Below are 13724 nucleotides of genomic sequence, written 5' to 3' on the forward strand. Positions count from 1 at the left end.
CCTCGTGTTGGTCCGGGCACGGCTCCGTGGTCAGATCGCCGGTAACAGAATTTAACAGAAAGCTGGCCACGGGACGTGTTCAGCGAGCATGGTCCCGTGGCCAGTTACCTGAACTGGGCAAATTTCTGCAAAGCCTGGGCACGGGGCGTGTTGGGCTGAGCACGGCCCCGTACTGAACTTGCTGTAATGCTGGAAAGTTGTCGGGAGGCTTTGTTTTTGTGCATGGGGTGTGGTTTTAACATTCCCTTGGTAACCTCCACCTTTTCGATTGTGTTTTATTCCTAAAAAGTAAAGCTAAACTAGAAAAACTAAAAGTTACACTAAACTAAAAGCTACGGATAGTTCCGCGGAATACCTCCGTGGTGCGCCACGTTTATAAGGGTCCTTGGCTAGACCCAAAGTCAGTCATATGTTACTCGAGTGGGAGGTTTCGCATCTCGTGTTGCACCGTCGGAGAGCATCATCCAAACTTGAGTCTATGACATCCATGTAGTTGACTAGGTCGTCCTCTACTCTTTTTCCAACCCCGAACTTCATTTCTTTGTCTCCGACCCTCAATGTTAACTTCCCATCACTCATATCCACCATTGCGTGAGTGGTGGCAAGGAATGGTCTTCCTAGAATGAGTGGTACTTCGGTGTCTTCCTCCATGTCGAGTGTGACAAAGCCAGCTGGGAAGACAAAGTCTCCGGCTTTTACCAATACATTCTTGGCAACACCTTGCGGGTATTTGATAGACCTATCGGCGAGTTGTATGCTCATCTTCGTGGGGCTCGTCTTACCTAGTGTGAGTCGGTCAAACATTAATGCAAGCATGAGATTGATGCTAGCCCCAAGGTCGGCTAGTGCATTGCGTATAGGTGATCCCCCAATGGAACAAGGGATGGTGAAGCTCCGGGGTCGATTTTCTTTTGTGGGAATTTGTTGAGTAATACGGCGGAGCATTCTTCACTTAAATTGACCAATTGCAGTGTTTCAATCTTCCTTTTGTGAGTGAGGAAGTCTCTCATAAATTTTGAATATTTTGCAATTTGAGTGAGGACTTGCACAAATGGAAGATTGATATGCAATTGTTTTAGTAAGTTTATGAATTTTGTGAATTACTCGTCGGTCTTTTAGCGAAGTAACCGACCAGGGTAGGGCACCGAGGGGTTCTTGGTAGGTTCGGGATTTGACAGAGGAGTTATCTCTTTATGGGTTAGTGGTGAGGTGGGGGTTTGAATGGGTGGATTTTTGTCGAATGGGGGTAGTAGGGCCTCCTCGGGACCTACTAACCAGTTTCTTAGTGTTATGAGATGTACTTGCGCCTTTGGGTTGGTTTCGGTATTGCTAGGTAGTGCGCCGTGTGGCCTCTCAGAGAAATTTTGGGCTAGTTGATTTAGTTAGTTTTCAATGTTTTGAATACTAGCTTGTTGATTTCTAAAGTTCGATTCTACTTGTAGGAATCGATCCGAGTTCCTATTTTCAGTTTCGGAGATGAGGAGTGAAAGAATGTCAACAAGCCTCTCCCGTCCCCCATGTTGTTGTTGAGAGAAATTTTGTGACTCATTTCTTGGTTGTTGTTGAGAGTTTATTCGTTGGTTTTGGTTTTGTTGGTTACTACTATTGCCGGGTTCCCTCCAACCAAGATTAGGGTGGTTACGCCATCCTTGGTTGTAAGTGCCCGTTGGGGGACCCGACGGCCGAGGTCTATTATCAATGTAGTTTACCATTTCCGTTTGATTATCCATTTCTTTCATACAACTCCAATTTTCATGTGGCCCACCACACCCTTCGCAAGCCATAACCGAGGCCGTTTTTGCCATTTCTAACTTTTTGATTTTTGAAGATAGGGCCTCGATTTGGGCTTGTAAAGAGGTGTTTTCATCCACTTTATGGGCGCCCGGGGCAATAGATTTTGTGCCTTGAGGAGTGTGCCATTGAAAATTGTTTTGAGCAATTTCCTCAATTTAATTATAAATTTCGTTTGGGAACCGATTACCTAGGAGTCCCCCGGAGCTAGAGTCGAGTGTTTGTCTTGTGTGTAGCAACAATCCATTATAGAAAGTGGATACTTGTTGCCACACTGCGAGACCATGATGAGGGCATTTCCTCAATAGCTCCTTGAATCTTTCCCAAGTTTTATATAAGGATTCCTCGTCCTCTTGTGAATATGTATTGATTTCAGTTATTAATTTATCGGTTTTAAAGGGCGGGAAATACTTATATAGAAACTTTTGGGCAAGTTCATCCCAAGTGTTTACCGAACCACTTGGGAGGGTGTTAAGCCAAGCCTTAGCTCGGTCTTTTAGTGAAAATGGGAACATTCGGATGTGGATGGCGTCGTTTGATGCTCCATTGATTCGGAAAGTATCACATATTTCCAAAAAGTTGGTAATATGTAAATGGGGATCTTCATCAGCTAGGCCATGGAAGGTTGCGGAATTTTGGAGCATTTGAATCAAATGCGGCCGAAGTTCGAAGTTGTTGGCATCGACATTTGGCGCATTGATGGCGGCTCCGAGATTACCTACCGTGGGCCGTAGGTAATCCATCAGGGTACGCTGATCCGCCATTGGAAGTTGGTCCCCCGAAGCTTTCTCTTACTTTTTAGCTTTTAGTCTCTTTCTTAGAAAGCGTTCGGGTTCGTCTAGAGGTTCTTTTATGTCTTTATTGGAACTGGAGCTCATGCACTGCGTATAAAGTTTAGGTGCTGCGACTGGGTTCCAAGTCCTGCGATAAAAACAAAAAAAGAACCTTGGTCAGATGTCTCACCACGGCCCGTGGTCGTGGTTATAGTGGTTGTTTTCTGGATACCAGTTACTAAGGAGTTCAGCACGGTCCCGTGGTGCACCGCCACGGCCCCGTCAATCTTCTGTAACTCAGAAAACAAAAACTGCCAGTAAGTTTGATGGACATGACATCGTGTCTGACTGAGCACGGCCCGTGCTGAAGTCTGCAGAAACTGAAAAATTAAGAAAAAATCCTAAAAAAATAGAAAAATAAGTAAAAATAATTAGGCCATTGATTCCAAACTTTCTTAAAGTCCTTGTGTCCCCGGTAACGGCGCCAAAAACTTGGTGCGTGACGAGTGTGATATAATTTTATTAATATTTTGAGCCCATTTTACGCATTAGTCATGTTTTAAATTTATAAAACACGACATTCTGCTAACACTAAACACACACTTGGGCAAGTGCACCCGTCGTAAGCGTAGTATAGCGTTGGTAAGATACCTAGGTCGTCCAAGGACACAAGAGCTTTTAGTACCGGTTTATCCTCAACGTCTAATCAATCTAAATTATTTTGAGAAAAGGTTTGAAACATGAAAATAAAAACTAAAAATGCAGAAATAAAAATAAAATAGAAACTGTGACAACTCGTACTTTAGAACCTTTCTTTGTGCTTTATTATAACTTGTATGAACATTATGTGATTACGTGATACGTTGATTTTTATGGAATGTTATGACTTTGTTATGTTATGTGTATGTGTTATAAGTAAGTGGTGTAACAAAATATCGATTGCACAACATGAGTCCAATCGCACAAGCCCTTTTGGGCCGGTCATATTGTCACTCGTCATACACATTCTTCTCGGCCCAAACTTGCTTGCCTTGTACTCGAAACCAAATTAAGGGGCAGCCAAAGTATGGGTTCGGCCCACTCCCTTATACGCATAACCTCATGGGGAGTGTGTACACTTCTCATATTTCATAAAACAAGAAAACATACAAAACCCTAGCTCTCCCTCTCTCTCTCTCTCTCTCTTCTCTTGGAACTCGACGGCAGCCTCATCCTCCTTCGAAGCCACACGGATCGCATCACTCCCTTCTCTTGATCACACACGTTTATTGTCAAACAATCTCACGGTTAGTATAATATATGATTTCGATTAGTATCTTATCTTGTTGGAGCATGTGTGTGATGCTTGTGTATGTTATGTACTCGATTGATGTTGATTCAATGACTAGGTTGTACGAATTCGATGAATGAATCTTGATAATCAAACTGTTAAAATCGGGATCAAGGGTGTGGGTTGTGCGATGGATTGGTGGTCACTAGATTGGTTAGATATTTGTTATGTAAAAAAATGGTCTGTCGATATGCAAGTATGTTTTGATCCGAATCGTGTTTTGCTTGTATTTGTTAGTTGCATGTTGATTTAGGAATTGAGAGTTAATCATATTAGTTGATCCGATTTCCGATGATGATGGGTTGTTGTTATGATGAGGGTTAATTAGGGTTTATGAGAATTAATTGGTAAATGGTTGATTTGATCGATTATTTGCAAAGATAGAAACTGTTAGAATGGAAAAGCTGATTTCCTAAACTCATGGCACCATATACCTAATCGCACAAGTCCCCTAATCGCACAAGGGCATCTCGCACAAGTTCTGATCGCACAAGTGAATCGCACAAGCTAGAAATTCCTAAAGTACTACTGTTCAAGCACCATGTACAAACCCTTTTATGCATGATCGCACAACATGTTGTGGATTGCACAAGGCAGTGCTGATCGCACAACATGTTGGGCCGCACAAGATGAATAAACTGTGTATGAGGTTGGGCCGCACAAGTGGTTAAAATTGTTCGTTGTTTTTGGGTTGCATGTTTTAATGGGCCGGGGTATGGTTTGGATCGCACAACATGTTGTGATCGCACAAGTTTGTGCGGATCGCACAACATGTTGTGATCGGTTGGGCCAGATATTGATTGGGCTTTATTTACAGAATCGCACAAGATGATTGGGCTCGCACAATCTCACCAGCCCAATCACTTGACTCGCACAATTTGGGTTTATATGTATACTTGATCGATATTGTTAACATGATTCTATGTGTATGCCATGATCGGTGTGTGTACGTAACTTGCTACTTTATGTGAAAACATACGTGCATTACCTGAACCTAGACCTGACTTGTATGGTAACCATGTTAGGACGTGGTTGACCACAAATAGATCAAGTGACCTTTTGTTTATCTGCCGAGCTAATCTAAGGTGAGTTCACACTTTCTACAAGGCATGGGATTCCCGGTGGTTTGGGAATGGGTTAAAGTATACTAAGGAAACCTGCGTATTCTCCTGGGGTAGAATACGTACTTCCACCCTCTTTGTTGAAGAGTGACAACATTGAAACCTGCGTGTTCTTCTTGACACGTACTCCCACCCTCTTAACTGAAGGGTGACAACATTTACACTAGACAAAAATCTATCATTAAGTCCCTCATTTTTATATCGACTTAATCATCACGCCAATGGCGAACGGGTCATTAGTTAAATAGCGCTATTAGGTTTGACAAGCCTCACACCATGCCGCAGAGGACGGGCGTGGACTAATGGACTTGGGCACTAGTCAATGATGATATATGTTGACGCAGGGTACATACACGTAACTACAGTCAGTAGTCGATATGGTAACGGGTCTAGTGGATTACATGGGGAAGCCCCCACTGGTTATGGTTTGGGAAACAAGGAAATGGTTAAACTCGTGGTTTTCGAAATAACTTATGACTTTTGGAACAACATTAAAATGGACAACCAACTGTGAACTCGCTCAACTTTGTTGTTGATTCGTTACTGTATGCCTTGCAGGTCGTTAGGTGCTTAGATGGGGCTTGCACAGGAGGAAGAGGTCGTTGTGGGACATGGACTGTTGAGTTCCGTGTTAAACCTATGAACTTTTATACTTTATTACGGTTTTGAACTTAATGCTTCCGCTGATGACTTAAACTTTGTTGAATTGTTTTGACACCAATTATATTGTTTGGCTTGGACTTTTATTTAATTAATTATATTGTTCAATATGATTGCTGGCTGGATCCTGGTCAGTCACGCTCCCTGCAGTGATACTCCGCTAGGTGGAATTTGGGGGTGTGACAAAAACAGATAGACAAGATGAATCACTTGGATCCGACTTGCCTTTAATGTATCCTTTGATGATTTTCGCACTTTCGGACTTTTTAAGAGATTATCTTAGTTATAGTAGTAGGCCCCTCTTTTGAAGGTGACGCTACCCTCAACTCAATGGTTTGAGTCAGCAAGGATACAATCCCAAAGGGTCGGAATATTAAAAGATAATTAATAAAGTTATTAACGCAAAAAGTGGTAGGCCCCTCTTTTGAAGGTAACGTTACCCTCGGCTAAGTGTCTTGAGTCAGCAGGGATACAATCCCAAGTAGCCGGTTTAATGTATTAATAGTAGTTTACATATGAGGGGTTCAAGCTATTCGCATCCCAGCCATCCAATACCAGTGGGTATTGAAGGAGGCCCTAGTAAGCTTGAGCCAGGTCCTTGCAGGATCTATACACTGAAAAAGGCAAGAACCTTACTAAAGCATTCCCTTAACCCCCGACCATGTAGCCAACATGCCTCTACATAGACCGTAGAGACATGAATGATGCAATCTTTTACTTTATATAGACAGTAAAGTAACGCCAAGACACCACAGACAAATGATAAAGAAAATTCACCTTCAACATAAGAAACAAGTTATTAAAGTCACTAATACAAAACCAAATAAAAAGTGTCGAAAGATTAAAAATCAAAAGTAATACATAAAAGACTTGTCTTCACCAATTGATGTAAGAGGCTTAACTAAACATGGCCTTTGATTGGCAAGAACTCTTACTATCAATCTTGGATCCCGAGACTACTACACACTCTAAAGATGGATAACGGTGGTTGGTGTTGGTGTTGTAGTGGTGGTGGAGTGGTGGCAAAGTGGGAGAGTAGTGGTTTGCCAAGGGATGCCTTTAAAGTGAACCAAGCACCCCTATTTATAGCCTGCACAGAGCTCTGTCCATGGCCCCGTGTCCAGTGGGCAGCCTTTTTCTCTTCCTTCATTAAACATAGTTGTCAGTAGAGGGTCCCACACGACCCGTGTCCAGTGGGCACGGCCCCGTGGTCAGCATCGTATCTGTACTATCAAGATTTTGCAAGAGTCTGCGTATCTTTGCGTTGACCACGCCTCGTGTTAAGCTGGGCACGCCCCCGTGGTAGGCATGGAAGCTTCTACAGGTTTGTCTTTTCTGCAGGCACCTGACCACGCCCCCATGTCCGGCTAGGCACGGCCCCGTGGTCAGTCTTCTGTTGTCTTGTTTTTGCTTTGGGGATGCTGCCGAGGGGTCGGGCATGTCACGTTTATTCCTTTTCTTTGTATTTGTGTTGGTTTTGGCTGTATATTTGTTCCTTTTGCTCATTTAAGCTCATTTGGTCCTGTAAATTCAAAAGGAAGACAAAAACACACTTTTTCCAACATTAGTACTAAAAAGGGTTAGTTTTATGCCTCATTTGATGTAATTTATATGTTACATTTTGCACACATCAATGTTGCACCTCTCCCATGATGGACCTACTACGTCCATCTGGATCCTCAGGTTGTGTCTTGGGTGGTATGACAAAGGAAAGTGTGTGCTTTCGATTTGTGCTTTGGCTGAGAAGTAAGGGTTTGGAAGATGAAGAGTTTTGTTTTAGGGATTCTGAGCAAAAGATAAGGATGAAAGTGACTGGTGTAGTGGAAAGGATCACCAAGTGGTAGTTATTTTTAAGTGAAAGTACATCTTTGCCATAAATGGCACCTACCAACTTTGATTTTGTTTTCCCGTTTTTCTTTATAGTTAAGATCTGTTGTCAGGGGTATAAAAGAATGTTGAGAGATCTTCTCATTTATGATCTAGGCGGCCATGTTCTGAGAAACTCTCATCATGATCTGTCTAGGTGTCGATTCTTTCTCTCAAAGTATTGATGAGTAAGCAATGAATGTTAAGAGAGAATGAAAACATGCATTAAATTTTGCTCAGATTTTATACTTTGTGACGCAAACAACTCTAAGTGAGAGATTTTCAATTTGAGATAAAGAAAATAAGGAAGATAAACTATGAAAATAAGAGAGAAGAAAAAACATTTACAAAATTTTATTGGTGAAGAGATGTATGTGCATGGAATGTGCATGTTTGAGAAAGAAAAATAAAATTTTGAAGTTCTCTCAGATTTTCTGTTGACTTGGTCAACATCTGATAATTTTACCAAATTTCTGGTAAACTTATTAGCTTTCTAATGAGTCATCAGAATTTTTATCAGAATTCTTATCAATTTTATCTAGATTTTCTCCATTTTGTGACAAAACATTTTATGTGTTTTCTTTATATCTCATATTGACCATTCCCAATCTGCTGACCAAAAAATTATGCCTACTTTCATCAAGAGGTTTAGTGAAAATGTCAACAATTTGATCTCTTGTTGGAACAAAGTACATTTCAATAATACCTTTCTCCAAATGATCTTTTATGAAATGATATCTGACATCAATATGTTTTGTCATTGAGTGATGAACTGGATTTGAGGCTATAGAAATTGAACTCTTGGAGTCACAAAGTGTTGGAATTTTTGTTAGATTTACTCCATAATCCCTTAGCTGAGTTTGCATCCATAGTACTTGTGAACAAGAACTTGCTGCTGCCAAATATTCTGATTCAGTAGTGGATGTGGATACACACTTTTGCTTCTTGCTTGCCCAACAGACTAGCTTATCTCCCAGCATTTGAGAGGCACCAGATGTGCTTTTTTTATCTGCATCTGCAGGATCATTCTCCGACCTGTTTGAGTCGTTCAGAGAAGTTCGTATCCGAATTAAGAGGCGGAAACTAATAATTCGGTGCTATTCAAGCTGTATTCACTTTAACCTTGCTGTTTTACTGATATTGAACACAATTACACGATCTGACAGCACTTCGGCAGAGTACCGGAACAAAACACCATCAACTATGTGTTTATGAACCGCTCATGTGGACCTATATATAGACATTATGGTCCGCTCATACGTACATGTACGTATGAGTGGTCCAACAGTGACAGAAAAGCGGTCCTACATGATGACATAAAAGCGGTTCAGCCTAATCATGACATATAAGCGGTCCTAGACTAGTGACTAATAAGCGATCCCTATACAACTTGCATTTCTAGGTATCCGTGCCATGTCTGATCTTGTTCATTCTTCAAGACTCGATGTAAGACGTAGTCAGCAGACGCAGACGTAAGTGCACTAACAGACTCCCCCTCGGATGTTGACGGAGTCTTCATAGAGTCTTCGTATTGCATTGATATCTTGCTAGAAAACAAGTGGAAAACATGATATCTGGTCTGCTGGCAGTTAAGTATAGCAATGATCCTATTATTCCCCTATAAGTTTTAATATCAACATTCTTACCATCTGGATCAGATTCAAGTTTGTTTCCAGTGGCCATGGGAGTTTTGAAGATGAGCAGTTTTCAAATGAGTATTTTTTAAAAATAGTTCTGACATACTTTGATTGACTCGGAAATTTTCTATCACTTTGTTGTTTTACTTGTAATCCTAAGAAAAAGCTTAACTCACCCATTATACTCATTTCAAAATGACTGGTCATTAGTTTTTCAAACTTCTTGCAAAATTTAGGATTGGTTAATCCAAAGATAATGTCATCAACATAAATTTGAACCAACAAAGTGTGCCCTTTGGGAGTTTTGATAAATAAAGTTGTATCAACGGTACCTTTGGTGAAGCCATAATTGATTAAGAAGTTTGAGAGTGTTTCATACTATGCTCTTGGAGCTTGCTTCAACCCATACAAGGCTTTGTTTAGTTTATAAACATGTTTTATAAATTTGGGATCAACAAAACCTTCAGGTTATTGCACATATACTTCTTCTTCTTCAATTTTACCATTCAAAAATGTTGATTTCACATCCATCTGATAAACTTTGAAGTCTTTGGATGCAACATAAGCAAGGAATATTCTGATTGCTTCTAATCTTACAACAGGTGCAAAGGTCTCGTCATAATCTATGCCTTCTTGTTAACAATAGCCTTTAACCACCAATCTTGCCTTATTCCTTGTTAAATATACCTCATTCATCAGACTTATTTCTGAATACCCATTTTGATCCAATGGCAGATTTGTCAGTTGGTCTAGGAACCAGATTCCATACTTGACTCTTTTCAAATTGGTAAAGCTCTTCTTGCATTGCTTGGACCCAACCCGAGTCATTGAGTGCTTTTTTGACAGTCTTTAGTTCTATCATGCTCCGATAAACTAGCATGTAGACATTCATGTGCTGTAGCAAATCTTGTTTTGACACTTTCTTCTGGATTCCCAATTATATTTGACTGGGAATGTCCCTTGATCCATCTGGTGTTGGTGTGAGAATTTGTGTAATCTGATGGTTCTTGGGCTTCCCCCTGATCTGTGGCCTCTACTGAGTTAAGAGGATCAGAATTCTGATGTGTAAATGTATTTTCTGATGAATGTCCAGAATTCTGATCATTTGATTCAGGCATTTCTGGTAAAGGCTCCAAGTTGTCTGCGGGGTTAGTACATGACTGATGTTTGTTTGTTTCATTGTTTATGTAGTCATATTCTAGAAGTTCTCCTGTTAATTGATGAAGAAAATGCTCAGAATTTTCTTGATAGTCTAGTATGCTTATTTCTTTTAAAATGTCACAAGAAATTTCAGTTTTTGATGAATCATCAAATGATACGTACAAACTTTCTCTTATTGTCCTAGAATTTAAGATAAAAATTGTGTAGGCTTTTGAGGACAAAGATTATCTAAGAAAAATTCCTTTTTTAGCTTTTTTGTCAAACTTTTCTAAACTATCAAAGTCATTGAACACAAAACATCTACAACCGAAGGTGTGTAAATATTTGATACTTGGAATCCTTCCATTGATGATGTGATAAGGTGTTTTCTGGTGTCTTTGTTTATGATAATTCGATTTTGTGTAAACCAAGTATTTGCAACAACTTCTGCCTAAAAGTAAGTGGATAGTTTAGCACAAGCAAGCATTTTTCTTGCTGTTTCCACCAATGTTCTATTTCTTCTTTCTACTAATCCATTTTGTTGTGGAGTTCTTGAAGAAGAAAAATCATGAGAAATTCCTTTGCTAAGAAGGAAAGTCTCCAGTTTTGAGTTTTTAAATTTTGTTCCATTATAAGATCTGATTCTTCTGACTGGTAATTTCAACATATTTTCTATTTTTCTTATAAAATTTATAATCAGAACTGGGGTCTCATTTTTCTTCCTTAAATATTCAACCCAAGTGTACCTTGAATAGTCATCTACAATGACAATGTATTTTTTTTCCAGAAAAACTTGTTGTACTGACAGGTCTACAAAGGTCCATGTGCAAAAGTTCTAAATTTTGAGAAACAGAAGACTCACTTACTATTTTGTGTGAGCTTCTTTTTTATTTTCCAAGCTCACATCTTCACATATTTTATCCTTTTTGGATGAAATAAAAGGTAGTCTTTCACCAGATTTTTATTCGCTAGTTGGTTTAGAGTTTGGAATTTAAGTGGGATAATCTTTTATGCCATAACCAATTACTTGTGACAACCCTCACTAAACCAGGTATCCGTACGATTTAATTAATAATTAATTACTGCTTGATTACTGTGCTTAACTGAATTTACTGATGAACTGCTACTTGATTCCTGATATTTGTACCTATCTGCATCATACTTTGATTTCCGTCACTACATTATTTACATACTGAACTCTAGTGACAAACATGATGCACAAAAGCACAGTAGCACTATGAACGGATAACCTATTGAACATGCTGATAAAGCCAGCATCAGGCAGATACTGCCTCTAAGGCCTGTATGAGCCAGAAATATTTTACTACACCCATAGTGAGTGTAGGGATACAAGGGTTGTAGAACTGCGTCTCTAGGAATAAGTTACGATGACTGGATGTGCCTAAAACATACACCGAGCACAAAACACAGCACTTTAATTTACAATTCAGCTTCTAGCTGGCTAATAAAGTGCCAAAACATGAGAAAAATATTACTAGACACTTTCCAAAGTGTCGGGAATAAGTTGTGTCACTAAAAATGGTATTAACGACACTTAAAAGCTTTGTTAAGCACTTTAACGGATTGCTATCCAACCGAACAACCGGACTTTACCCGGAACACAAAATATTGACATTAACATTATTTATCTTTTTCTGAGCCAGTTAGGGGCCCTGAACACCCTAACACCCGCTTTAAAACACTACACGCAACTAACCAAGTTAATCCCTAAACTTAACTTAGTTAGCTTAACTAAGTGCCTAACTAATGGTTAGAATTCAACCAAGACCCCCCCCCCCTTGGGCCGATTCGGTCACAATGGGACTAGGCAAGTACCACTTTTGATTATTATATAAACTCTTGTCTCATATCAAGAGAACATCAAAACCTTTGGTCCATAATTCCACATTTGTCTATAAGTATCATGTATGGCACATTAGAACATAACACACATTAACACACAAAAGATCTACTCTCTCTCTTGCTCTACATACTTCGGCCGAACTCCCCTAGACCCATCCATCCATTTTCGATTTCCATCTTGGAAGTTCCGAGCTCTACAAGTGTTACGGGTCACATACGAGGAGCCTTGGAGCAAACGGAAGACGAAGGACCTCTCTACCTAGCTTTTATCCACGCATTTTCGCATAGATTCTTCCCTAGCCTCGAGCTGGAGGTATGATGCTTAGAACACTTACTTGAACTAATCTAAAGTGGTTAATACGATGTGTAACGATTAAAACTCGGAATCTTGCATTTTGAAGCATTAAAGTCTACTAAAAACATGAAAAATGATGGTTAAAAGCTCACTAGTTGTGTAAATGTTGTAGTAATTGAGATTTGTGATTATTTAGACCCGATCTATGTTGTGGTAGCTCGGATCATCTTTTAACCCGGTTTGGTCATGATCACGAATCATGACATAAGGTTGTTATGAATAGAACAAGGGTTAAAAGATGAAACTCTACCTCCCACGAATCATGAACTTGTGTAAAAATGTTTTACTTGTGGAATAGTGTTTTAAAACTAGCAGATCCACATATCTGCAAGTGGTATTTTCAAAGCACCAAGCGTCAAAAAAATCATGTTTTCTAAAAATGGATCTTACACTAACAAGCATGATTTTTATAAACCACGAGTGTGTAAACACTTGTGAAATGAAAAGTTTCGACAAAATAACAATCTTTGTAAAAGATGTCGAGAAGTTGTAAAGATGGACTTACTCTAAAAACGAGGTTTTTTACGAGATCAAATTACTTTATATAAAGATCCACAAAATATAATGGGATTTACACTATAGTTTCGGAAAAACTACAAGTTCATGTGATTTATGCGATTTACATACTTGTCGACTAGTTGATGTGTCGGAAAATTGTTTGAGGGAATAAAGAAGTTGTTGAAATTGATTTAGTAAAAGAAAATGATACGCTTGAAAGCGTGGCCACCTCCAGTTACAGTGGAAACTCTGGCGAATTTTTTCTAAAAACCTAACACTTAGAATTATTTACACTACAAGTGTTAGAATTATTTTTGACATGTTTTCGAAATATAAATTTCGCCATAACTTTATTTACAAAATATCGGAGGTGGGATTTTCACAAAACTAAACGTGAAAAATATATGTTTAGTAAATATATTTTCACCACACTATTTATGATTATTTTGTGAAAAATACATAAATATTATTTTTAGAGTAAAAATAATATTTACGAACGTTAATGGATCCAAAATAATACGAACGCCTCTATGATAATCATAAGTTACACTGGTAATATTTATTACCACTCGAATGATAAAACGTAACTTACGCATTATGCGAAAATATTTACGAACGTGTGTATTATCGACGTATTATTTTTGGGGAAAAATTATGTGAAATAAAAATATAATATTTTTGAGAAAAATA

At 39.1% G+C, this 13724-nt stretch overlaps 1 protein-coding gene and 1 non-coding gene across 2 annotated transcripts; one reads left to right on the forward strand and one right to left on the reverse strand.

Annotated features, from left to right (window-relative positions):
• Positions 1-405: 405 nt before the first annotated feature.
• LOC110900618 lies at positions 406-945 on the reverse strand. Its single transcript, XM_022147502.1, has one exon. The coding sequence runs from the start codon at positions 943-945 to the stop codon at positions 406-408; it is 540 nt and encodes a 179-aa protein (XP_022003194.1).
• A 1125-nt stretch (positions 946-2070) lies between these two features.
• On the forward strand, positions 2071-2177 carry LOC118486253. The gene has a single exon (XR_004878105.1). It is a non-coding gene; the product is annotated as a small nucleolar RNA R71 (small nucleolar RNA).
• The last annotated feature ends 11547 nt before the right edge of the window (positions 2178-13724 follow it).

This window comes from Helianthus annuus, chromosome 13, assembly GCF_002127325.2.
Source record: "Helianthus annuus cultivar XRQ/B chromosome 13, HanXRQr2.0-SUNRISE, whole genome shotgun sequence".
Taxonomy (NCBI): Eukaryota; Viridiplantae; Streptophyta; class Magnoliopsida; order Asterales; family Asteraceae; genus Helianthus; species Helianthus annuus.